The 26,729-nt window shown below is 44.7% G+C and overlaps 1 protein-coding gene across 1 annotated transcript; it reads left to right on the forward strand.

Annotated features, from left to right (window-relative positions):
• The first annotated feature begins 4,551 nt into the window (after window positions 1-4,551).
• On the forward strand, window positions 4,552-19,247 carry LOC138287434 (proto-oncogene Mas-like). Its single transcript, XM_069227857.1, has 2 exons — window positions 4,552-4,746; window positions 14,115-19,247. The coding sequence occupies exon 2, from the start codon at window positions 14,137-14,139 to the stop codon at window positions 15,136-15,138; it is 1,002 nt and encodes a 333-aa protein (XP_069083958.1). The 5' UTR covers window positions 4,552-4,746; window positions 14,115-14,136; the 3' UTR covers window positions 15,139-19,247.
• The last annotated feature ends 7,482 nt before the right edge of the window (window positions 19,248-26,729 follow it).

Consider the following 26,729-nt stretch of genomic DNA (forward strand, 5'->3'; position numbering starts at 1 on the left):
GAGTGCGGGGACACAATTACAACCGTGCACTACACATAGGTCACTACCTATGTGTAGCTTCACAATGGTACCTCCGAATATGGCCATGTAACATGTCTATGATCATGGAATTGCCCCCTCTATGCCATCCTGGCATAGTTGGCACAATCCCGTGATCCCACGGGTCTGTAGCACAGACCCTGGTACTGCCAAACTGCCTTTTCAGGGGTTTCACTGCAGCTGCTGCTGCTGCCAACCCCTCAGACAGGTTTCTGCCCTCCTGGGGTCCAGCCAGGCTTGGCCCAGGATGGCAGAACAAAGGACTTCCTCAGAGAGAGGGTGTTACACCCTCTCCCTTTGGAAAAAGGTGTTAAGGCAGGGGAGGAGTAGCTTCCCCCAGCCTCTGGAAATGCTTTCATGGGCATAGATGGTGCCCATTTCTGCATAAGCCAGTCTACACCGGTTCAGGGACCCCTCAGCCCTGCTCTGGCGCGAAACTGGACAAAGGAAAGGGGAGTGACTACTCCCCTAACCTGCACCTCCCCTGGGAGGTGCCCAGAGCTCCTCCAGTGTGCTCCAGACCTCTGCCATCTTGGAAACAGAGGTGCTGCTGGCACACTGGACTGCTCTGAGTGGCCAGGGCCAGCAGGTGACGTCAGAGACTCCTTCTGATAGGCTCCTTCAGGTGTTGCTAGCCTATCCTCTCTCCTAAGTAGCCAAACCCTCTTTTCTGGCTATTTAGGGTCTCTGCTTTGGGGAATTCCTTACATAACGAATGCAAGAGCTCATCAGAGTTCCTCTGCATCTCTCTCTTCACCTTCTGCCAAGGAATCGACTGCTGACCACGCTGGAAGCCTGCAAAACTGCAACAAAGTAGCGAAGACGACTACTGCAACTCTGTAACGCTGATCTTGCCGCCTTCTCGACTGTTTTCCTGGTGGTGCATACTGTGGAGGTAGTCTGCCTCCTCTCTGCACTAGAAGCTCCAAAGAAATCTCCCGTGGGTCGACGGAATCTTCCCCCTGCTACAGCAGGCACCAAAGAACTGCATCACCGGTCCCCTGGGTCTCTTCTCAGCACGACGAGCGAGGTCCCTTGAATCCAGCAACTCTGTCCAAGTGACTCCCACAGTCCAGTGACTCTTCAGTCCAAGTTTGGTGGAGGTAAGTCCTTGCCTCCCCACGCCAGACTGCATTGCTGGGAACCGCGTCTTTTGCAGCTACTCCGGCCTCTGTGCACTTCCGGCGGAAATCCTTTGTGCACAGCCAAGCCTGGGTCCACGGCACTCTAACCTGCATTGCACGACTTTCTAAGTTGTCCTCCAGCGGCGTGGGACTCCTTTGTGCAACTTCGGGTGAGCACCGTTTCACTCCTCTTCGTAGTGCCTGTTCCGGCAGTTCTGCGGGTTCTGCCTGTTTCTGAGAGGGCTCCTTGTCTCGCTGGGCACCCCCTCTGTCCCCTGACGCAATTGGCGACATCCTGGTCCCTCCTGGGCTACAGCAGCATCCAAAAACCCTAACCGCACGATTTGCAGCTAGCAAGGCTTGTTGGCAGTCTTTCGGTGGGAAAACACTTCTGCACGACTCTTCACGACGTGGGACATCCATCCTCCAAAGGGGAAGTTTCTAGCCCTTGTCGTTCCTGCAGAATCCTCAGCTTCTACTGCCTAGTAGCAACTTCTTTGCACCCACAGCTGGCATTTCCTGGGCATCTGCCCAGCTCCGACTTGCTTGTGACTTTTGGACTTGGTCCCCTTGTTCCACAGGTACCCTCGTTTGGAAATCCATCGTTGTTGCATTGCTGGTTTGTGTCTTTCCTGCAGAATTCCCCTATCACGACTTCTGTGTCCTTTAGGGAACTTTAGTGCACTTTGCACTCACTTTTCAGGGTCTTGGGGTGGGCTATTTTTCTAACCCTCACCGTTTTCTTACAGTTCCAGCGACCCTCTACAAGGTCACATAGGTTTGGGGTCCATTTGTGGTTCGCATTCCACTTTTGGAGTATATGGTTTGTGTTGCCCCTATCCCTATGTGTCCCCATTGCATCCTATTGTAACTATACATTGTTTGCACTGTTTTCTAATACTATACTGCATATTTTTGGTATTGTGTACATATATCTTGTGTATATTTGCTATCCTCATACTGAGGGTACTCACTGAGATACTTTGGCATATTGTCATAAAAATAAAGTACCTTTATTTTTAGTATATCTGTGTATTGTGTTTTCTTATGATATTGTGCATATGACACTAGTGGTACTGTAGGAGCTTCATTTGTCTACTAGTTCAGCCTAAGCTGCTCTGCTAAGCTACCATTATCTATCAGCCTAAGCTGCTAGACACCCTATACACTAATAAGGGATACCTGGGCCTGGTGCAAGGTGTAAGTACCCCTTGGTACTCACTACAAGCCAGTCCAGCCTCCTACAACATGTCCATCTACTCTCTAGGGGAATCTACACTTTAATCATATTTAAAGGTAGCCCCATGTTATCCTATGAGAGAGACAGGCCTTGCAACAGTGAAAAACGAAATTGGCAGTATTTCACTGTCAGGACATATAAACCACATTACTATATGTCCTACCTTATCCATACACTGCACCCTGCCCTTGGGGCTACCTAGGGCCTACCTTAGGGGTGCCTTACATGTAAGAAAAGGGAAGGTTTAGGCCTGGCAAGTGTGTACACTTGCCAAGTCGAATTTACAGTGTAAAAATACACTTACAGACACTGCAGCGGCAGGTCTGAGACATGATTACAGGGTTACTTGTGTGAGTGGCACAACCAGTGCTGCAGGCCCACTAGTAACATTCGATTTACAGGCCCTGGGCACCTCTAGTGCACTTTACTAGGGACTTAACAGTAAAACAAATATGCCAATCATGGAGAACCAATTACGTACACATTTTAAACAGGAGCAATTGCACTTTAGCACTGGTTAGCAGTGGTAAAGTGCCCAGAGTAACAAAAACAGTAAAATCAGAGTCCAGCACACATCAACAACCTGGGGAACAGAGGCAAAAAGTTAAGGGAGACCACGCCAAGGATGAAAAGTCTAACACACAGTATTGTCAAATCTCTTCAACTACTTCAAACCTGAGCTATCGACAGCAAAAGGGTGACTTTAAGGTATTGAAAAACATGAAGAATTTACTAGGTGTTTACTTGTTATTACAAATTACGCCATACATTGTCTGCTGAAAGAATAAATTCAGTGGTAGGAATCAAGCCTTCATTTCGAGTTCTTTCGAAGATTTAAACAAATGTGCTGTGCATTTAACATGTTTTTAATAAAGAGAAAAGTAATACTATTGCTTCAAAAGGTAGGATAATACACCTCTACCCTCGAAAACCAAGCTCACTTTCCCTAGAAAAACCTGGTTTTGTTTTCCCGTTTTAACGAAGAAGCATTGGTTATGCAAACTATTCATCACTCACATTTAATGTTGTTGTAGTGTCACGATCACTGGCTGCACAATTTAGGCACATTGTAGAGTAACTGCCATAGCTACCTTTTGGAGCTGGGGAACCAGGATCCAGTCTTGGCATCAGTTCAACATCCTGTGCTTCTGGGCAAATCATTTAATCTCCCCCTGTCTACAAAAAAATAATGTAACTGGTGCTCATGTAAAGCGCCCCAATACCTTCGGGTTACGTTAGCGCTACATAAAAACTGCAACAACAAAAAATGCACAGCTTTGTATAAGGACTTGATTGGGCACAAAGAGTGAACCCGATTCCGAGTTGCAGGACTCAGCACGCACAAGAACTTCCTCATTCTGAGTGGCACAAACTGTAGGGACTGCTATTTGCACACCTGATTGGCAAACGATGCTAATTTCCTCACACTGGAAGGAAAACACCAGTGGTGGGTGCAATGTACACCCCCCTCGTAATCCTATTTCAGGGCAGTCGCGCAACTTGGATGTCATTGGCCCTGGTGCAAGCAAGGGAAATGCCCCCTTTGACTGCTGTTGTGGTAGTAAAATACGGCAATTATCAGAATTCAATGGGCCCCTAACGGCTCTGGGCCCTGGTGCCACTGCCCCTGCTGCGTTTATGGTAGAGGGGAAAACAGGAGTAAAATACAGCATATATCCGAGCTCAATGGGTCTGGGCCCTGGTGCCACTGCACCTACTGCACCAATGGTGGAGGGGAAAATAAAAGTTCATATCAGAAATGGAGCTCAGGGTCACAGGGCCTCAGGGGAAACATAATCATAGCTACGAGATGGCTCGTCATCTGGTGTAAATTAGAGAGAGCATCTGCGGAACTGCAGACCTTACTCTGGCCTTTACCCTTTTAGGGCAGCATCCCTTACGATTGTCCTTCTGCAGTATTGAGAGACACTCTAGTTCATCCAGGCACATATCCCTATTGTCCTTCGATGACTGCGTGTTTTTGGATGCCTGACATTCAAGGAGTAGCTTGTGAGTCACTAGAAATTTCCCGGGGTGCGAAATTTCACATTATTTCCTGGAAGCTGCTGCGTCCCATTGTTCGGACTTCTGATGCCGGAGTATTAAAGCGCAGGTCTCAAATCTTGTCAACTACATTTTTGGGAGGAGTTTAACCTGGAAGAAGGCGCCCGGCACTGCAGCACCGAGCCGCGGAGTAAAGTGGGAGAATCCTGCCTCTCTCCAAGGTGCGACGGCTATGAGCATCAGTGTGGACGGTTGACCGTGTTACTCTACCCCGAAGAGCGGGACATTTTGTAGAAATCAGACCTGTGGGCCCCACGCGCCACTCCACACCACACAGAGGTATGGTACACCCCCTTCAGACGGTGTTCAGTCACTTCTCCGGGCCTCAGGATAGCGGTATTCCTGCATGCGCCTCATTTTATGTGGCACGTGTTTTGTTGCCAGTGTTGCTGTGTTGATGCGTCGTTGTGTTCTTTGGCTGTGCGTCAGTGGGTTTACCACATTGTGGTTCTATGCGCGTGTATTCACGACGTCAAGACTATTTTAGCAGCTGGTAAGTGTGTAGTTTTGTGCCTTTATGCTTGTGTAGGTATTTTTGGGATCGGTAACTGTCTGGCAGTTTGTGTGTCTGTGTTCCTAGTTGTTCCTGGTTTCTAGTAGGTCATGTTTTGTCCTATTTTTAATAAGTGTGTGACAAAGCATAGGTTTCAGGGTGTGTTTGTGTGTTAAAAATGAAGGACAGACATCGATGTAATCTACAAAAGAATGCAGTAGCACAGTGTGTTTTACGCAATCTTATGAACTAATAACTGGCAGGACAGGTATGGCAAGGAGGATGAGTCAGTTGGATAATGCAAAGCTGCTTCTGTAGGCGCTGGTTCGAATCCAGGCGGGATCTGCGTGTCCCTTCTGGAGATAAATACGTACCACTTTTGCTTGAGTAACACAAACACTGGCAGTTCTTAGGGGGCGTAAAAAACGTTGCATGCGCAGGTCAGGTTGCAAAGTCTTTGACTCAGTCTGGATAGAACTTTCCTAATATCAACCCACCAATGTTTATGGATTTGCTTTGGAAAATTCAGGTGATTCAAGGATCTTCACAAGTCATTCCACATCATTCCATGCCCTCTACTCAGGAACCAGGGCCAAACTCCGACTCCGACATCCCCCGCCACCGCCACATCACAGACCACCTGAAAAACCTGCACTGGCTCCCAGTCAACAAGAGAATCACATCCAAACTCCTAACCCACGCTCACAAAGCACTGCACAACACCGGAACAGAATACCTCAACAGACAACTCTCCTTCTACACCCGACCCGGCATCTGCACTCTGCTCCGCCGACCTCGCATCTGTCCCACATGTCTGCAGAACTACAACCGGTGGTAGATCATTCTTGCACCTCGCCGCCAAAACGTGCAACACTCTTCCCACCCACCTGCGCCAGACCAAAGACCTCATTACCTTCAGGAAACTTCTCAAGACCTGGTTGTTCGGGCAGTAGCAGCACTCCTCCCCCCCTTCTCCCCCCTCCCCTCCTCAGCGCCGTGAGACCCTCATGGGTGATTAGTGCGCTTTACAAATCCCTGATTGATTGATTGATTCCACCACCTGATGGGCTCCTGAGTTACTTAGGCCTCAGGTGTCCATCTGATCTTGAGCATTATTTTATTTTTCAAGCTCATATGAAAGAGCAAACTTGAGGGGCATCCTGTGTGTTTTTATTTCCATTTTACAAGGCCTGCAGAGGACAGCAGGTCCTCTTGGCCTCTTGAGGAGAAGATCCTGACAATTCCATCAAGAACCTGCCCCACAGATAGTTCAGGATGTCAAATGGATCACATTTCTACCAGATAGTACCCCGGAGGAACAGACAGAGAGAAATGTGACTCATGGCTCAGGAACATTGCCAATGTCACCTGAAACCCTGATAGTGGAATTTCTCTGCAAAATGTTTTTTCTTTTACAGGTCTATAGTCTAAATGTATAATCCACCAACTCCAGAAATAATAGAAACAGAGGTGATAAAAGTGTCTGGAGAAGACATCCAAGTCACCAGCAGCACCCAATGGGGCTTCTCAGTCAAATGGTGAAGGGGCATGAACCGAAGTCAGCCTGGGTAAAAACAAGACATCAACCCTCTCTGCCCTGCCTTACTGAGAACCCTGGACAGCAACAGACTTGTAGAGAAGGACTAGGATCCCTTTGGCCAAAAAAAGTTAGAGCCTCTACTTCCTATGGAGAAAGATCTATCCTAAGGAAGTTCTACATCCAGGGAATAAGATAGAACATTTTATTGATACAAAACCAGAGGGAGCAGGATAACCAGCAGAGACAACCCACTAAACCATTAGTCGTCCCTGGAGAATGGCTGAATGGAGGTTCATGCTAAATAAGACTGCCTGACCCAGGAGGCATGTGGAAAAAAATGGAAATGCATGGATGACCTAAAGAGACCTTTACGTTTAGGACTGTGCTACACCTACCTTGATTTGCCCTCCCTAGGTAATCAGAATTAAGTAGGATTGAACCCTACCTCATCTTGATTGCATGAGTAGGAACAACACCTACAAGGGAACTCCCCCCTTCAGTCAATGAGAGGGGTATGCCACCATATGAGAGCCACTGTTGTCACCCAGGATTATAGGATAAGGGAGTTTACAGAAGGTATTCTTGAGACCAGCGGGACACTGTGCCAGTTGATGCAAACATGTACCTCTGCAGCTATTGCTAATTCCATACGAATGCTTGTTGCCATTCAATCAGAGATGAGATGCTCCTGTGTTACAGGTTTGTTGTGTTAATGGAGAGAAGCACAGTCCCCACAGGTGCCCCAAAGTGAGCCTTTGTCTTGCACCTGTGGGATTAACAACATTTTTCTCAGATGAAGAAGAATATGTGTATCCGAAGCAGCCAGCGGACCTGTTGTTGTACATCTTAGACTGTCTTGAAGAGAGAGGAAGTAGAAATTGGCCTGTTGTTTAGGTGTGGAGAGACTGTAACATCTACTTTATGTTGTACCAAATCAATTGAACTAGTACCTTTGTGAAAACATGAAGCAAATATGCAGGGCCAAAGGGAAGAACCACAAACTGGTGGTGGAATTGACTCCCGGAGAACTGTGCAGTTAAATAAATGAAGGATACTCTTCAGAGTCACCAATGTTATAAGTAAATCACCCCATGTGTAAAATTGATCTTATCAGGTCGGCATCCTTCCTCCTTCCCCAAGGCTGTTTCTGCTCTCTCTGCTTTGGAAATTCTTACCAGTTATAAATGTTTCACTCAAACCACAAAACTGACAAACATCTGACCATTCCATTATCCTAACAAATGGAGACAGCATTGAAACTGCTACTTTATAGCTTTTAGCATGCTGGATAGGACACGGCTGCGTCTTCAGGGTCTCTATGCTGCCTTGGACACAATTAGCATGCACAACATCTCACTATTCTGCAAACCGTCTTTGGGTTTGAGGTGATCCATTTCAGTAGAGGATCAACTATGACCATGCCACTACAAGACATATTTAAGAGTAAAGACATCTCAAAGAGGTCAGTCATTTATTGAGACAATTGATGGAATGCAAGAGGTGTCTAACGGGCGACATGGACTACCTGCAAAACTATCAGCTCACCCAACAACCAAGTTTAATATTGTTAATGGTTTCTGCTGCATGACCATGAGTATTGATGACACTTGCTTTCTTGGCAAATGACAGCCCTTTTTTTAAGTGCACAGCTTCACACATTCTCAGGTATAAAAAAGAAAAAAACAATTACTTCTACAATATCATAGCACAATTAAATTTACAACTAGGCATCGCAAAGACCTGTTTGCCTACACCAAATGAAGATACAGTGCAATAGGTATTTTTATTTCTAATGTTTTAAGGGGTCATTATGACCCTGGCAGTCAGACCACTGCGGTCGTGGCTGTCCAACGTGGTCCAAACGACGATACCGCCAGGCTGCCACCAGCCTGCAGCCTGGCAGTCCCAGTGGTTGTCTTTCACCAGGGAAGCCTGGGGATTACAAGTCCCCATCCACCATCTCGTCAATGGTGGTTTACACTGCCATGGAAAGGCTGGGGGAATGGGGGACTCGGAGGGCCCTGGGGGCACCTGCACTGCCCATGCACTTGGCATGGCAGTGCAAGGGCAGTGCAGGGCCCCCATGCACAGCCCTCCGCGCATTCCACTGCCTGAATTATGGGCAGTGAAATGTAAAACGGGTGCTGCTGCACCCGCTGCACCGCCACATTGCCGCCGGCTCCATTAGGAGTCGGCTGCAATGTTAAGGCCCTGTCCCGCTGGGCCAGAGGACGGAAACACTGTTTCTGCTGTCGGCCCAGCCAAGAATTCAAATTCGGGTCCACGGGGTTCAGCCCACCCCTGTGGCCTGATAGCGGGATGACTTTAGCGGGCGGCCTCCACCACCTGCCAAAGTCATAATTGGGGTCTTAGGGCCATATTTATACTTTTTGACGCAAAACTGCGCTAACGCAGTTTTGCGTCAAAATTTTTTGCGCCGTCTAACGCCATTCTGAAGCGCCATGCGGGCGCCGTATTTATTGAATGGCGTTAGCCGACCGGCGCTGCCTGGTGTGCGTGAAAAAAAACGACGTACACCAGGCAGCGCCGGCGTAGGGGGAAAATGGAGTATGGGCGTCCAAAAATGGGGCAAGTCAGGCTGAGGCAAAAAAATCGCCTTAACCCGATTTGCGCCATTTTTTTACGACGCCCAACCCCCATTAACATGACTCCTGTCTAAGCAAAGACAGGAGTCATGCCCCCTTGCCCAATGGCCATGCCCAGGGGACTTATGTCCCCTGGGCATGGTCATTGGGCATAGTGGCATGTAGGGGGGCACAATTCAGGCCCCCCTATGCCACAAAAAAATAAAAATAAAATACTTACCTGAACTTACCTTAATGTCCCTGGGGTGGGTCCCTCCATCCTTGGGTGTCCTCCTGGGGTGGGCAAGGGTGGCAGGGGGTGTCCCTGGGGGCAGGGGAGGGCACCTCTGGGCTCATTCTGAGCCCACAGGTCCCTTAACGCCTGCCCTGACCCAGGCATTAAAATCCGGCGCAAATGCAGGGTTTTTTGCCCCGCCCACTCCCGGGCGTCATTTTTGCCCGGGAGTATAAATACCACGCACATGCCTGGGAGTCATTTTTTTAGACGGGAACGCCTACCTTGCATCTCATTAACGCAAGGAAGGTGTTCACGCCAAAAAATGACGCTAACTTCATGAACTTTGGCGCTAGACGCGTCTAACGCCAAAGTATAAATATGGAGTTAGTTTTGCGGCGAATTTGCGTCGAAAAAAACGATGCAAATTTGGCGCAAATGGAGTATAAATATGCCCCTTAGTGTCTAGTTATCAATTCTAGTTTTAAAATAGTTACATGTCAATCAGGGGTACAATGTAATTGCAATCAAGAATTATCAGGGAGAGGCATGTCTTAGAGGCATCAAATCACATTAAGAGGTCAAACATTCAAAACATGCTAAAGCAAAAAACAACTTGTGCAACACTTTGAGAGCAGGTAGATTATCTAACAAATTAACATGATTTTTTCCTGGAAAAGAGGAAGCATTTTTTAAATGTCTTTATAGATCATCTCCATTGTTAAATAAGTTGAGGTATGTAGTCAAACTGGATTAGAATGATATATTGGCTTAAAGGACCTTCAACAACTGGGATAAACAAATGTAAAACATTGATGACAGAGACTAGAGAACACATGTAGAGAGCTTTGAAAACCAATTTGAAACATATTGATCTGTGTTCAAGGATTGTTGATTGACAAAAGCAGTAGATAAAGCTGCATAATCAAGAGGAAAGTAAGAATGATATGCAAACACTAGAGGACATAGTATGAGCACCTCATCAGTCTCTTGGAGGGATCAGTAATCACTGTGAGTCCTACTGAGTTTGCCAATTGGACACAAAAATATTTCCCGAGTTGTCTTTGTGACAGCTAGGGTTCGTATATCAACACTGCTGGATGCTTTGCTGCTTAAATTCCACATTAGTGTAACCAAGAGTGAGACAAAGTGGACCTGAGAGGGAAGGACCCATGAACACATGTACGTATTGGAGGGTCGACCCTCATCTACTGCTCCCAACAATTTAACTGATCAATTTGCCAATGCATATGCTAAGCAGCTTTAGTATGTCTCTGACGCTCCCAAGTCACAGAGCTCGCATTTCATCTCTGCTTACGCTGTGGGCAACTTGCTACTTTGGAGGCCTTCATACCCAGGGCTCCAATGAGGAATGGATAACCCCACAGTATGTAGGCTTCAGCCGGTCAGCTAACTCTATATGCCTCACCTTTCACTTCCTCAACACCCTTTCAATGACTTGAGAAGGATCATTGAGGAATGGGTCCTTAGGGACTGTCACATGCAGATGTCTGGCCTCTGCCATGTATTTTCATTTTTATGACTCTTTGAAGGCCATGTCACAGTGATTATTTGAGCAAAACCCCTCAGGGAAAGGCAGACACTTGTTAGAAATGGGGTCTTTGGTTGACAGTCAGGTTACCCCCTGTTCAAGCAAGGACCCTCACTCTAGTCAGGGTAAAAGAGAATCACCCTCAGCTAACACCTGCTTAACCCCTTGGTAACTTGGCAGAGCAGTAGGCTTAACTTCAGAGTGCAAGGTGTAACGTATTTGTACCAACACACACAGTAACTCAATGAAAACACTACAAAATGACACAACACCAGTTTAGAAAAATAGGAAATATTTATCTAAACAAAACAAGACCAAACAACAAACATCCGACATACACAAGTCAAGTTATGAGTTTTTAAAGATTAAACTCAAAAATAGCGCTTAGAAACACAAAATGCCTTGATAAGGTGTTAACACGGCGTCGTGACGGACTCGTTCCCAACAAGCCGACACCAGCGGGGCAGGACAAGGAGTCGCGTAGACCCCCAAGTACAGTACCTTTGGTGAAGAGTGAAAACAAGTCATTGCGCAAAGTCGGGGATCGCGGCGTCGTGCAAAATGTTGAATCCGCGCACTTTGAGCGGCGTCAGTCATGGCGTGGTGCGGCTACTTCCACGGAGTCGTGAACTTCATCAGGGCTGCAGCGGTGTCGGGCCTGCGAAGGTCGCCGCGTTCCAGCGAAGATCACGGAGTCGGTTGCAGGCGGCATCACCGGATTCAGCAGCGGCGTCGGTCCGAAGTCGTCCAAAGTCAATTTCCACCAGCTTTCCTTTCAAGGGCCCAGGGACTGGATAGGGCACCACTTGTCAGAGCAGGAGTCTCTCCAGAAACTCCAGGTGCTGGCAGAGAGAAGTCTTTGCTGTCCCTAAGACTTCAAACAACAGGAGGCAAGCTATAAATCAAGCCCTTGGAGATTTATTCACAAGATGGAAGGCACACAAAGTCCAGTCTTTGCCCTCTTACTCTGGCAGAAGCAGCAACTGCAGGATAGCTCCACAAAGTACAGTCACAAGCAGGGCAGCACTTCTCATCAGCTTTTCAGCTCTTCTCCAGGCAGAGGTTCCTCTTGTTTCCAGAAGTGTTCTAAAGTCTGTTGTTTTGGGTGCCCTTCTTATACCCAATTTATCTTTTGAAGTAGGCCTACTTCAAAGCAAAGTCTCTTTTGAATGTGAAATCCTGCCTTGCCCAGGCCAGGCCCCAGACACTCACCAGGGGGTCAGAGACTGCATTGTGTGAGGACAGGCACAACCCTTTCAGGTGTAATTGACCACTCCTCCCCTCCCTCCTAGCACAGATGGCTCATCAAGAAATGCAGACTACACCCCAGCTCCTTTTGTGTCACTGTCTAGTGTGAGGTGCAACCAGCCCAACTGTCAAACTGACCCAGGCAGGGAATCCACAAACAGACAGAGTCACAGAAATGGTATAAGCAAGAAAATGCTCACTTTCTAAAAGTGGAATTTTCAAACGCACAATCTTAAAATCAACTTTACTAAAAGATGTATTTTTAAATTGTGAGCTCAGAGACTCCAAACTCCAAATGTCCATCCGCTCCCAAAGGGAATCTACACTTTAATCAGATGTAAAGGTAGCCCCTATGTTAACCTATGAGAGGGACAAGCCTTGAAACAGCGAAAAACGAATTTAGCAATATTTCACTGTCAGGACATATAAAACGCATTACCATATGTCCTACCTTAACCATACACTGCACCCTGCCACTGGGGCTACCTAGGGCCGACCTTAGGGGTGTCTGACATGTAAGAAAATGGGAGGTTTAGGCCTGGCAAGTGGGTACACTTGCCAAGTCGAATTTACAGTTAAAACTGCACACACTGACACTGCAGTGGCAGGTCTGAGACATGATTACAGAGCTACTCATTTGGGTGGCAAAACCAGTGCTGCAGGCCCACTAGTAGCATTTGATTTACAGGCCCTGGTCACCTCTGGAGCACATTACTAGGGACTTACTAGTAAATCAAATATGCCAATCATGGATAAACCAATCAACCATACAATTTACACAGAGAGCATATGCACTTTAGCACCGGTTAGCAGTGGTAAAGTGTTCAGAGTTCAACAGCCAACAGCAACAGGTCAGAAAAAGTAGGAGGCAAGAGGCAAAAAGATTGGAGAAGACCCTGCATAAGCAAAAAAGTCCAACAACACTGAAATCTCTGAACTTCCTTTGCCATAACTAGCAGAGACGGTTTAGTTATTATAATGATGTCATGTGTTTAATTCTTTAAAATGTTTCAATGTTTATCATTCTATATTATCTGGTAAAATGTATTTTGTCCAGAGTCTGTTACATAACAGTGACCCATTTTCTCCTTGGTTTTCTTTTACATCATATCCATCATGATAAGTTAACAACCTTTCCTAAATCATCTGGATAGGCACATTTTACACTGCACTGAGGGATGTCACAGGGATCGAGGATCATATTCTGTGGATCTGTATAAACTGACCATCTACAGCAGGGTGGAGCTTAATTGTTTTCAGATGTATGTATCTCTTACTAAATATACTTGTATAAACTCAGGGCGCCATTTACAAGAAGCCTGGGCCACTGCAGCGTCAGTTTTTATAACACTCCGGTGGCACAGGCCTCCCAAGCATATCTAGGAGGCCATGCAAAGCCACTCTGTGTGGCTTTGCATGGCCTCATAGATATGGAGTAAGACAAGGCAGTGCAAAGCTCTGTGGTGTCTTACTCTACGTCATGGAGGCGTTCCACGGGTGTTGCAATGAGTTTTCTCATGCAAAACCCATGGGTTTTGACACATTCCCAGATTTACAAGGATCTGTAAACATGGGAATGCGTGAGAACTGTGCACCTCCCAGGAGAGGTGTAATGAGGAGAAATAACAATATTTCTTCTTGTTTTTCCTCTTTCTATATGTGCTCCATTCTGCAGCACATATTCAAAGAGGAAAACACCTCCATTGATTGTTCCTTCCTGCACAAAAACAATTGTGCCAACAATGCAGACACCCTTGCACCATGGTGCAAGAGTGCCTGCCTTGGTCTGGACCAGGCAGAAGGGACAGGGACAGGAATGCACTGTATTTCATTAATACGGGGATTCCTGCCCTTTACTTTTACTGCAGGACAGCACAGCAAAGTGACTTGCTGTGCTGTCCTGTGGCACAAACTAGTAAATGAGGCCCTCTGTATTCAAACTGCTACTAAAAGATAACTTCTTGGAACTAAACATATGTTCTTTCTTCTGACAGCTGTCCTTCTGAAGGCATCACCATGGCAGGAATAGAAAACGTGTCCCTCAATGGCACAGATCTTGGGAAGTTTAATCAGACAGCGCTGGACAATTCTACAACCAGTTTTATTGTTGCGGCTAGTTTCATTTTGCTCATCTCTCTTCTCGGGATAATTGGGAACGGTGTGATCTTCTGGTACTTGAGCTTCAAGATTAGGCGCACCAACAATACAATGTACATCAAAAACCTTGCCATTGCTGACCTGATCTATCTCATCTTTGTGTCCATTGTGATGTGTATTACAATTGCTCTTTTTGTGGAGAAAAGAGTAATAGCCAACCCAATGCAAGTTTTATTTGTACTGGAGATTATACTGGGATTGGCAAACTATGCAGATATGTTTATCAGAACAGCCATTAGCCTGGAGAGGTGTATATCAGTTCATTATCCCATCAGATATAGTTACAAAAGACAGAAGTTCATATCCATCCTTGTATGTGCCTTGATTTGGGTTTTTTCTTTTCTGGTGACTCTGGTGGACAACCTGGGATGCCCTCCTGAGCGTTTTAGCAGAATAACAGAGCGGTGTACTGCTGTTCAGATATTTCTATCAGTCTTGGTCTTTTTGGTGTGTATACCCATTATGGTTATATCTAGCTTGATCCTGCTCCTCAGGACCTGGAGCACCTCAACGAAAGGCCAGTCATCTAGGCTAATAATTGTCATTGTGGCAACAATCATCGTCTTCCTCTTTTCAGTGGCACCCATGAGGCTTCTATGGCTTTTGCTTTACCTACAGGTGGTCCCTTCAGACTTCTCTGCTGGTGCTTTCTTCTTCACGGTATACATTTTTATCTCCATCAACAGCAGTGCCAATCCCTTCATCTACTACCTCGTGGGTAGGCACAACATGAAAGGCATTAAAAAATGCCTTGAGAAAGCCCTGAAGAAGGTTTTTAGAGAAGAAGATGGTGAAGATCAGGGAGAAGAAAGATCAAAAGACCATGAAATGGAAAATACAACATATTCTGAAGTTAGCTAAGCCTCATTTTCAAATCATGATGATTGATGGACAGAAAATAATGGAGCAAGGAACTACATCTGGCACCGTTTTAAACTGGCAGACAAGAGCTTTGCTTCTGAATCTCCATTTTACTATCACACCATGGGTCATGCTTCTGTTGTTGTGAAGAAGTATGGAAACTTCAATGGGCTCTCTTCTTGTTGGAGCCTTCCATTGAGGTATATTCGACAGGCCTGTGTTGCAGCACTGTCAGAAAGACTATGTTTTTAGCTCTAGGCATCCAGAACTTAAAATGATATTACATGCACATGAATGGAAAAGGGGAAGGAACACAAGCACATAACAAAATTATTTGTTATCTTAAACAAGCTTGAAGAAACATCAACGTGGTGGAAATAGGAGAAAGTATGTCTCTAGATAAAGACAATGTGTGACGTGCCTTGATCAGGATAAAACATCTCCTACATTGGTTAAAACATGTCTATAGAAGTGCACCAGAGTTCCAGACTAAAGAGGTGGTGACACTGCTAAAATCATAGCATTGCTGTTGATAGCTCCATAGGGGAATACAGAATCATATTGAAGATTGTTTATCCTAACTCTACTATTTAATATTTATGAAGTTCCTATGCAAATGTTAACTCCCCTCTGACATAAATACTCTAAAAGTATGACAGTCCGCCTACAGTAATTGAACCTGATGTGAAGGCCCATGCAGGAAATTATCTGTGGACCGATACTGATGACTGTTGCCCTACGCACAATAGGGCACTGCTGTGAAGTCCCTAGTGTGTGTGCTGTTTGACATGACAGAATTGGCTAAATCTTAATTAGCACATCTAACTTCCCACTAAGGCCATAGTACATGGCGCAGGAAAATAAAACTGTGTCATGAAAAGTTAATATCTTGTGTTGGAGGCAGCACATATTGGGACATCTACTAGAATGAAAAAGAAATCATGGCTTCAGGCATACATGAGTTGCCTGACTTCTGCAGCTTTTAAACGTGGGAGTACCTTGCAAAATAATCCTTGACAGGAGGAAAACTTTGCCTTTAAATGCTAATTATGTTTCCAAGGGAAGGCCCTCAAGGTAGGATGCCTTACATTTAAAAGTGTAACGTATGAATTTCATGGAGGCATGTTCCTACAGTGACTATTCCTTAAATGCTATTTCCCCTTTACAGGGAAGTCACTGATCCTATGAGGAAAACAAGAACTATTGAAATACTATTTTTGCTCACTTTGATTTGGGATAAGCTACAGAGATGATTCAAAACTGGTTTAGTTTTAATATTTATTAGAAATCCAATTAATTGGTGAATATAACTTTTAAATAGGTATACTATGACTGCCTGAAGCTCCAGTAGACTAATTATCATTAGCCAGCCTGCATCTGTGCCCCTATCAGTTTTTCCCCTAGATTAGTTGTGAAAACTGCTGACAGAAAAGAGACTATGGCTGTGGATTTTTGGCAAAATACCTGGAGGTGAGGTATGTGACTCATTTCAGCTCAGGAAGGCAGTTGGGGAGAGTTCAGAAACTTAATTACCTTTAAAGGGACTTGGGTGAGGCCTGCCCATGGTATGTAGCCATTTTAGTTATAGCTCCATGCATGTTATTTTAGCGAACTAGGCCTGCTGCTGTGCACTTTAACCTAGATATATTTTATTCAGCTTTGTTTAGTATTTTAACAATAGCCATATTTGTAGTCTTGTTTTATTTCTCTCTATCTAGCTGTTCTTTGCCTAGGTCAGCACTGCATTCTTAAACAAGACATTTCTTTCACTCTGTGTTTTTTCCAAGGCTGCAGTAAGATAGGTTGCCAGTAAACGTGGTAACGCTTTGTCTCTGGTATTCATAGAGACATACATATCCTTACACAGGGACATTTTCTCAGAACATCAGCTGTTTCGTTATAAAAACACTTCTCTGTCCCATACACGTTAGAGGGAGATTCCAGCCAGATGACCACAACTGTGTGGTGATTGCTGAACGCTTCGCTACAGCTGCTTCTGTAGACTACAGACCTCTTGCTCAGGTATGGGGGATGATGTCTTCCCAGGGGAACCTGAAGGGCAGAACTAGAGCTTAAGATGCTGTGCTCTAATATAGCCTATGCAGGAATTATATTAATGACTCTAGTGACAATATGGTAGCATTATGTTTATGCTTCACTCTCCTTGTCACAATTTTAATCCTGTCATGCTTCATTATCCTGGTTATTGCAGTACATGCTTTTTTATCTAAGATGCAGTTGCTTCATTACAATCTTATTGAAACATACGCTGCCTCTGATTGTCCTTGTATATGTGAGACTAATGTAACTGAGAGAAACGGATGCGATCTGAGTGATCATGATTTCCCTGAGGAGTCAATTGTGTCATGCTCTCGTCTGCCCAGTCATCCCTGCTCTTGGGTAGAGATGAGGCACTGATAGTTAGCCGGAGAAAAACCCAGATTAGGCAGACAGGTGTCCCCTGTAGTGTATTAGACTCAATCCCCCACACCGCAGGTGATTCTGCAACTCAATTCCAGTAGTCTCATTAGAATAATAAGAGCCTACTCGACACCCATTTATAGTTAACTATAAATTAGAACTTAAAAAATAAGGAATGTTTGATCCCAAGGCCTTGCCTATTAGTGCTTTCCCGAATGCTTGCTAGTCTTGTGAAAGACCAAGAGGAAATGCTCCTGAAATCTAATAAATTGGGACTTAAAATGTTGTGACTTTCCATACTACCAGAGCTTCAATGGGACACTGTGACAAAAAAAGGTGATTTTGAGAGGACTTCATTAAATACAGCTTCAGGTGGGCCACTCTGAAGGATTCTGAGACCCCAAAAAGAGGCCAAGTCCAAAGGTACAAGTCTTGACAAGGCAAAGGCACAAAAAGTATCTGACCAAGGAGAGGACATCAGAGAGTGCTAAATCTGTATTTTCCTGTCAAAACCCAGGTCCATAGTAAAACCTCATCCAACAGCTATCTGACATTGAAAAGACTTCACCAGATACAACCTTCAATATACCCAGCTGGAAGACTTCCACTTCCATAAAAAATACTAAGTCAAAAAGTAAAAAGATTAACTGGGATGACACCCTTGGTGTATCCAACCCTCACTCCATGAAATTGCACCTAAGCCCCCTGTCTGCGAATAGTCCCTTCATATATATTACTTTTTCTCAGCACGTTTGGTCATCAAACTTCAAAAATTCACATCTCTGTCTCCCCTTATTGTTTTTCAATACTTTTAGTGTCATTTTCTAATTAAAATTTCTCTCTTTTTAGAAGTCAGCTGTGGGATTTTTCTTGCGTGGTGTTTTGACTTTATAATTGTTTTAATACTGCTAAATACTTTACACATTTCGCTTAAACCTTTTTGTGCAGCTAATCTAGCCATGTTATAGACACATTATTTTAGCAGACTAGGCCTGCCATTGTGCACTTTAGCCTAGTTCCATTTTATTCAGCATCGCTTTGTTTTTCAAGCATTAGCCACATTTGCGGTGTTGTTTTATTTTCTCTATCTGGCTGTTCTTTCACCTAGAAAAGCATTATGTTCTTAGCATAGGATTCATTTCACTTTGTGCTTTCCACAAGGCTGCAGTCAGGTAGGGTTTCCGGCAAAAGTAGTACGGTGTGTTTCTGACATTCACAGAAATATACATATCCTTACGTGGGGACCTTTCCCTAGAACATCAACTCTTTTATTATAAAAACAGGCCTCTGTCCCATACACGTTAGAGGGAGATTCCAGCCAGATGACCATGACTGCATGCTGACTGCTGAACGTCTTCGCTACAGCTGCTTGCTTAGACTGCCCAATCCATGGCCTATATGGGGACGGTGTCTTTTTATACAACATGCTTCCTTGCTCAGGTATGGAGATGATGTCTTCCCAGGGGGAAAACCTGAATGGCAAATTAGGGCTTATCACGCTATGCTCTAAAATAGCTTAGTAAGGGAATATATCTATATGATTCCTAGTGACAGTATGGTGGGACTGTTTTTGTGTTTCACTCTTCTTGTCACCATTTTGCTTCTTGTGTGCTTTATCATCCTAGTTATTGCGATACATGCCATATTATCTAAGATGCAATTACTCCAATAAACCTTTTTGAACTATACTCTGCTTCTGTTTGTCTTTGCCTGTGTGAGACTAATGTAACTGAGATAAAGGAATGAGATCTGATCGACCACGAGTCCCCTGAGGAGTTCTCTCTGTCATGCACCCAGTTGGCACAATCATCTCCACTCTCGGGTGGAGATGAGGCACTGCTAGTTGGCCAGAAAACCCAGATTGGGCCGACAAGTGTCATATGGTGTGGAATTGTACTCAGTACCCCAAAATTGAGGTGATTCTGCCGCCAAATCCAGTAGCCTCATTAGGATAATGGGAATCTGAGCAACAGACTGTCTACTCTGTGAAACAGCTACCAGGTGTTCAGTCCACTAATAACTCCCTTTCTTACAAATTAGAATATGTACACTGTAGTTTATTGCTGTGATGCACACATTGTATCAGCTGTAGTAAAGTTGATACAAGACAAATTCAAATATAAAGACAGATTAATCAGGGCAATTACCAGTAATGCATGTATGAAGTGCCAGCAACTGTGAATAAGATCTATTTGTAAATGTAGCACTCCCCCTTGTATCCAAGATTCAGAAGGCTATGGTTTCTATTGAAGTGCCATTAATTTTGATATGATCTACAATGTTTTTCACTTGGTTCTAAGTGAAAAATGACATGGAACAATAGACACCAAAGCAATTATTTGAGACTGAAAACACTCAGATGCTGCCAGAGCACCCACAAATCCCTAGCAGGCCCCCGTGCCAATTTAACTCCTAGTAACTGATACTCCAAAGGTTTATTACATCCCATTATGTCACTGTTATATTTGTGTATGGAAAGATCTTTGCCACACCAGTAACTAACAAAATGTTGTCTAGGTGAGTGTAGATTACCACCTCCACCATGACAATATTTTGGAAGTCAATATTATGGTCACACTACCTCACTAGGTAAATATTTTGACAGCAGGTTTGTGGTTTTGTGGGCTCATTACAACCAGTCTTAGGCATAATGTTGGAATAGATGCATTAATAAAGTGACCTATATTATTCAGCTTAAGGGACTGGCATTAAAGAGTAAACGCCTACCCAGGAACTGCATATAAAAGTTCAGCAGCACTCGTGAAAAATATCAAGGCGGCCAGAAGCAGTGTTTCCAAGCCGTAAGTAAAGCACACTGAGGGCCAGGTGTACAAAGCATTTGTTTGGTTGCAAATCGCCTATTCGCAGAATCAGGCCGTTTGCGATGGAAAAAATGATTTTTCATATGTACATACACCAAACTGTGATTCTAGTGAATCGCAATTTGGGCTTGTGACCACAAACAGAATCGCATGTTCAGGATGTCCCTTCCAAATGGGGAATCTGAATGGTTTGCATTAATGGTTTGCCAAACATTAATTCTTTATCACCAACTCAAACTTGGTGGTAACTAATTCGCAAATGGGAAGATGTCCCCTTCGAATGCCTTCTCCTTTGTGAATGTTTAAAAAATATTTTGTAAGGGCAGGCAGTGGTCCTGCAGACAACTGCCTTCTCTTAAAAAACAAGCCTTGGCAAAGCCAATAGGTTTCGCCTATGCAAATTCTATGAACTTTGTTAATGTTTTGTACATATTGCAGAGCAGTTGAGGTGCTGTGCAATATAACTTAAAGAAAAAAAAAAACGCTATGAAACAAACAATGGCAAAGCCAATAGATTTTGCCTGGGGGAACCCTACTGGCTTTGCTAAATGCTTCTTTTATCCTTCCAGTGTCAACAACAGGAGTACTAATGGTTTAGAAAATAGTAACACCTGTTATTACATCAGTTTGTTGCAATAAAGCACTATGTAGAAAATCAGTTATTAACATTTGGTGAACAGTAAGTTAAAATGTGTCGAATAGGGTGTCTCGTGAGCTAAAGTCACATGTCAGTCTCTCAACTGACTAGTACTGGGAGTGGTTTGAGATTTGGTCACAGAGGATATCTACTCCATCACCATAAACATGAAGATAAGGGCCTGCGCAGGAAGGAAGGACACTCTTTAGAAGGAAGATTGTCACATATAAAAAAGGCATACTGGCAAAGCTGTTCTCGACAACCACATGCTCCCCAATACCTCTTGTGCACAGGTGCTTGCCACTTACAGTTTGTGTTGTAAGAGAAGCTCTGACCCCTGACCTGCATGACACCCGCTATGGTACACTCATTGCTTTCACCTCAGAGGTTCGTGTCGTCAGCTCAGGCCCCCGAAGGCTCTCAGCAGAGTACCGATGCTGCTGGAGAGCAGGGAGCCATTACAACCCCCTGTTTATGCCCTATAAGCAGCTCCCTAAACACACTCTGCTGCCAGAGCAGAGGTCTGAATGCAGTTCTAAAGCATGCTGGAGAAAAGTCAAAGCACAAAGCATGTGGGCACAGCTGCATAAATGTCTGTTCAGCACATGTGCTGAGAAAAATAAGTTTTATCTTTTGGCTACAACTGTTGTTCCGACTTTGGCACTGGGGAACCAGGTTGGGGCATCAGCTATACAGCCTGTTTTTCTTGGCAAATTACTTTATCTCCCAGTGTCTAGAAAATGAATATGACCTATGGAGTGCTGGTCATAATTGAAAAAAAAGTACCTGCAAAATGCCGAATAACTAGTGGAAGGACACTGGTAAGTAGCCACTGGCAGTGACCGGAAGCTTTACTTCGTCCAGACTCCACAAGGCATGGACGACAAAGCAGAGGAAGAAGTCAAAGCAGACAATGTTCTGTCCACTCAGAAGCCGGTACATTAGAACGACTTTGGAATAAGCCAATGGTAAGTTCAGGTAAATAAGGAGCAGGTTCTAAGCCACTTTTAACCCCTTCGATGCCAGGCCTTTTCTGCTCAGGTGCCAGACTTTTTTTGGCTATTTTGGCACTTAGGCCCTCATAATGTTTTGCCCATAAAAGCTACCCTCGCCAAATTTGTGTCCTTTTTTTATAACATCTTAGTGAATCTAGAGGTTCCCAGAGTTTGTGGGTTCTCCTGGAGGAGACCAAGAAATTTGCCAAACTACAGCAAAAATGTTGTTTTTTAAAAACAAAAATGGGGAAAAAAGGCTGCAGAAGAAAGCTTGTGTTTTTTCCCCTGAAAATGGCATCAACAAATGGTTTGCAGTGCTAAAATCACATTCTTCCCAGCCTTCAGGAACAGGCAGGCTTGAATCAGAGAACCACATTTTCAACACAATATTGGCATTTTACTGGGACATACCCCATTTTTACTATTGTTTTGTGCCAGAAATAGGTGTGAAAGCAGTGCTTGATCTTGGACAGCTAAACATGTCTAAAAAGTAAACATAATTCTGAATTTAGCAATGGGTAATTTGTGTAGATCCATCAAGGTTTTCCTACAGAAAGTAACAGCTAAACTAAATAAATATTGACATTGAGGTGAAAAAACAGCCATTTCTGTCCACAATGTATTCTATAACTTTTTCCAACTATGGCAGATTTTTAAAAGCAATATACTGCTAGGTCTGCTGGACTCTTCTGGTTGTGGGGATATATGGGGCTTGTAGGGTCATCAAGAACCCTAGGTAACCAGAGCCAGTAAATGAGCTGCACCTTGCAATGGGTTTTCATTGTATACTGGGTATACAGCAATTCATTTGGTAAAACATAAAGAGTGAAAAATAGGTATCAAGGAAACCTTTGTATTTCCACAATTAGCACAAGATAAGGTGTTGAGAAGCAATGGCTATTTGCACATCTTTGCATTCTTGGGTCCCCATACTAGTATGTGAATTACAGGGCATTTCTCAAATAGATGTCTTTTTTAAACACTGTCTTACATTTGGAAGGAAAAAATGTAGAGAAAGACAAGGGGCAATAACACTTGTTCTTCGATTCTGTGTTCCCCCAAGTCTCCTGATAAAAATGATACCTCACTTGTGTCTGTAGGCCTAATGCCCGCAACAGGAAACGCAGCATGGACACATCACATTTTTGCATTGACATCTGAAGTGTTTTTTGGAAAGTGCCTAGCTGTGGATTTTGGCCTCTAGCTCAGCCGGCACCTATGGAAACCTACCAAACCTGTGCGTTTTTTGTATGTTTGAAAACGAGGCACCTAGAGAAATCCAGGATGGGGTGACTTGTGGGGCTCTCACCACGTTCTGTTACCCAGAATCCTTTGCAAACCTCAAAATTTGGCATAAAAACTATTTTTCATCACATTTCGGTGATAGAAAGTTCTGGAATCTGAGAGGAGCAACACATTTCCTTCCACCCAGCATTCCCCCAGGTCTCCCGATAAAAAATGGTACCTCACGTGTGTGGGTCTGCCTAGTGCCCGCAACAGGAAATACCCCAAAACACAATGTGGACACATCACATTTTCCCAAAGAAAACTGACCTGTTTTTTGCAAAGTGCATAGCTGTGGATTTTGACCTCTAGCTCATCCAGCACCTAGGAAAACCTAGCAAACCTGGACATTTCTGAAAACTAGACACCTACGGGAGTCCAGGATCGGGTAACGTGTGGTGCTCTCACCATGTTCTGTTACCCAGAATCCTTCGGAAACCTGACATTTTGACAAAAAGCGTTTTTGGTCCTGAGCTCAGCAGCCGTTTTGGGAAACCTAGAAAACCCAGACATTTCTGAAAACTAGACCCCTGAGGGAGTTCAGGGAGGTATGACTTGTGTGAATCCCCCAGGTTTTCTTAGCCACAATCCTCAGCAAACCTCAAATTTAGCTAAAAAATCTAATTTTTCCCACATTTCTTTCTGGGCTCACTGTACCAGCACAAATTTCCTACCACCCAACGTTCCACTCAGTCTCCCGATAAAAATGATACCTCCACTTGTGCCGGTGGGCCAAGTGCCTGTGACAGGGAAGAGCCAAAAACCAAATGCCAAATGTCGAAATTGAGGGGGAGCCAAAGAGGGTCCAAAAGGGCAGTTTAAAAAACAAAACGTTTTTAGGCTGACAAGTGGGGCAGAATTGTTATTGGCATAGATGCAACAATGCTGGGTTGTAGGAATATTGTGGATTCCTGCAGATTCCGGAAGGTTCCATCACAAAAATGTGGGAAAAATGTGGGATTTCAAACAAAGTTGGACGTTTGCAGGTCATTGTGGGTAAGAAAATGGTGTGGGGTTCATGTGAAGCACACCACCCTGGACTCATCCAGATGTTTAGGTTTCAGATGTGTATAGGTTTTGTAGATTTTTCTACATGGCAGCATCCCAAAGTCCAAAAAGTACAGCCCTCACCATTCCAAGTGGGACGATTTTGAGAGTTAGCCAGGCTCTCATGGCCCAAACGTAAAACCAAAACCCAAAATAATCAAATGTCCTCTTGCTTGCCATTGAGATAAGATCTTTTAGTGTGTAGGGAGAGAGCTGAAAGAATGTTACCCCTTTCAGTTGGATGGGGGCATAACCATGCCCATACTGGTTGGTAGCCAACACCCTACTATTTTATATATTTATTTAATTCCCTGGCATCTAGTAGGCTTTCTGCCCCCCCCGGGGAGGGGATCTGGGGTAATTGCCCCATCTGCCCACCAGTGGGCTGAACAACTTTGTCCCCATTTATTTGAGGTGGGGGTATGGCCATAACCCCACCCTCTTTTTTTGAAAAAAAAAATCTTCCCTGGTGTCTGGTGGGCTTTATGCGCCCCTTGGGGGAAAATGGGCCTTACAAAAATAGGCCGGTCTGCCCCCATGGAGGGCAGAAATGGCCTAAAATAAATGTGCCCCCAGGGGAGCAACTCTTGCCTAAGGGATCCCTCCCCATTTGTAAAAAATAAAAAATATAAATTAAAAAATCCCTGGTGTCTAGTGGTTTCTGCAACCCTTGGGGGGCAGATCAGCCTACGAAAAATAGGCCGATCTTTCCCCAAGAGGGGTAGAAATGGGCTAAAAACTATTTGTCCACAGCGGAGCGACCCTTGCCTAAGAGGTCGCTCCCCATACGTAAAAAAAAATTAGTCGGTTCTGTCCCCCCTGAGGGCAGATCGGTGTAATTAAAATAGGCCGATCTGCCTTCAGAGGGGCAGAAAAGGCCTAATAGAAAAATGCCCCCATTGGAGAACGGCCCTTGCCGAAGCGATTCCCCTTCCATCCCTGCCCGGCCCATAGGGGGAGCTGTGCTGCCAAGGTCGTAACCGTTACGTCCCCGGCACCGAGGGGTTAAGATTATTTATTAACAAAAGACTTAGCAAGCACAGCACGCAAGCGCGCGCAGTGCAGGCGAAACCTAATGAAATTAAACATCCCGTTTTTCTTTAAGGCCACCATCTTTATGATCGCAGTGAATCCCAGTGAGTCAAAAATTGCAACCTACCTCATAAATATTCATAAGATGTGGTCTCTTTGCAACCCACAATGAATCGCTAATTTGTAAATAAGGGCCAGATATAACTTAAGTATATTACTAATAGTGATTACAAAATAGTGATACACAAATAACAGTATTTAGTAATCGCTATTTCTAATGTTAATACAGCTGCCCTCAGTGCTTTCCTGTTTTACATGGCTCAGTGACAAAGAGGCTATTGAGTCCCATGCTACAGTCACCTGACGAACAATGAAGGAGTGATCATTAGAAGTACCCGTACCCAGAATGAGGCAGTGCGGGAGGTCTGCCTCAGCACCCCATGTAGCTAATTGAGTCTTCTCCATGTTGGGGCCATCACCATACCTCTGAGCAGCATACTGCAGAAGGCTTGTGAAGTAATACAGGCTGAGGTCCTGTAATCCAAGACCCCCCAGGTCAGTGTCCAACTTCAGTGAGCTTGACTCTCCTGCGTTTGCCTGCCCACACTAAGGACACTAGACATTGAGTTGAGCAAAGGTGGACGGAGGAATTTTGTACATGGCATTTTTCAGGGCATATGAACAATGGGATAGAAAAAACATTTTGCACATTGCGCCTCAGCCCATCACTGACAATGGCCAGCGTACCCAGAAACTAATAGATTCCTCCAGTCCTTGAAGGACTCTGTACAAGTTAAGGTGGTAGCAAGTCATCGGGTCAGTTGCTATCTGGATCCCTAGATACCAAAATTAATCATTTTCCCAAGGAAGCCCAGCCGCTGCGGTTCAGCAGAGCATTTCCTTGCAAAAACAGCCAGTGGAAATAGTACTGTCTTCTGTTTATAAGCCCAAAGGCATGACGCCACCTCGAATTCACACATGATGTGCAACAGGCTACAAACCGACTGTTGGGGGCGAGTAACATAAATTAGTGCATTGTCCGTGTAGAGTGAGACAACGTGGTTGCTGTCCCCAACCTCGAACCCCCACTTGGCCATGTCCCGCTGGAGGCATATTGCCAATGGCTCCATCGCTAAAGCGAAAAGAAGTGGCGATACAGGGCATACCTGTCTGGTACCCCTATCAATGGGGAACCGTTCCGACACTACGGAGCCTGTCCGAACCCTTGCAACTGGACTTCAATAAAGCAACTTCACCAAGGACAAATATATCGGTCCAAGGCACATTCTCTGAGGAGCCTCTCGGAGGTACTCCGGGTCGAGAGTGTTGAATGCTTTTTTTGACATCTAAAGC

The sequence above is a fragment of the Pleurodeles waltl genome, chromosome 4_1 (genome assembly GCF_031143425.1).
Source record: "Pleurodeles waltl isolate 20211129_DDA chromosome 4_1, aPleWal1.hap1.20221129, whole genome shotgun sequence".
Lineage (NCBI taxonomy): Eukaryota > Metazoa > Chordata > Amphibia > Caudata > Salamandridae > Pleurodeles > Pleurodeles waltl.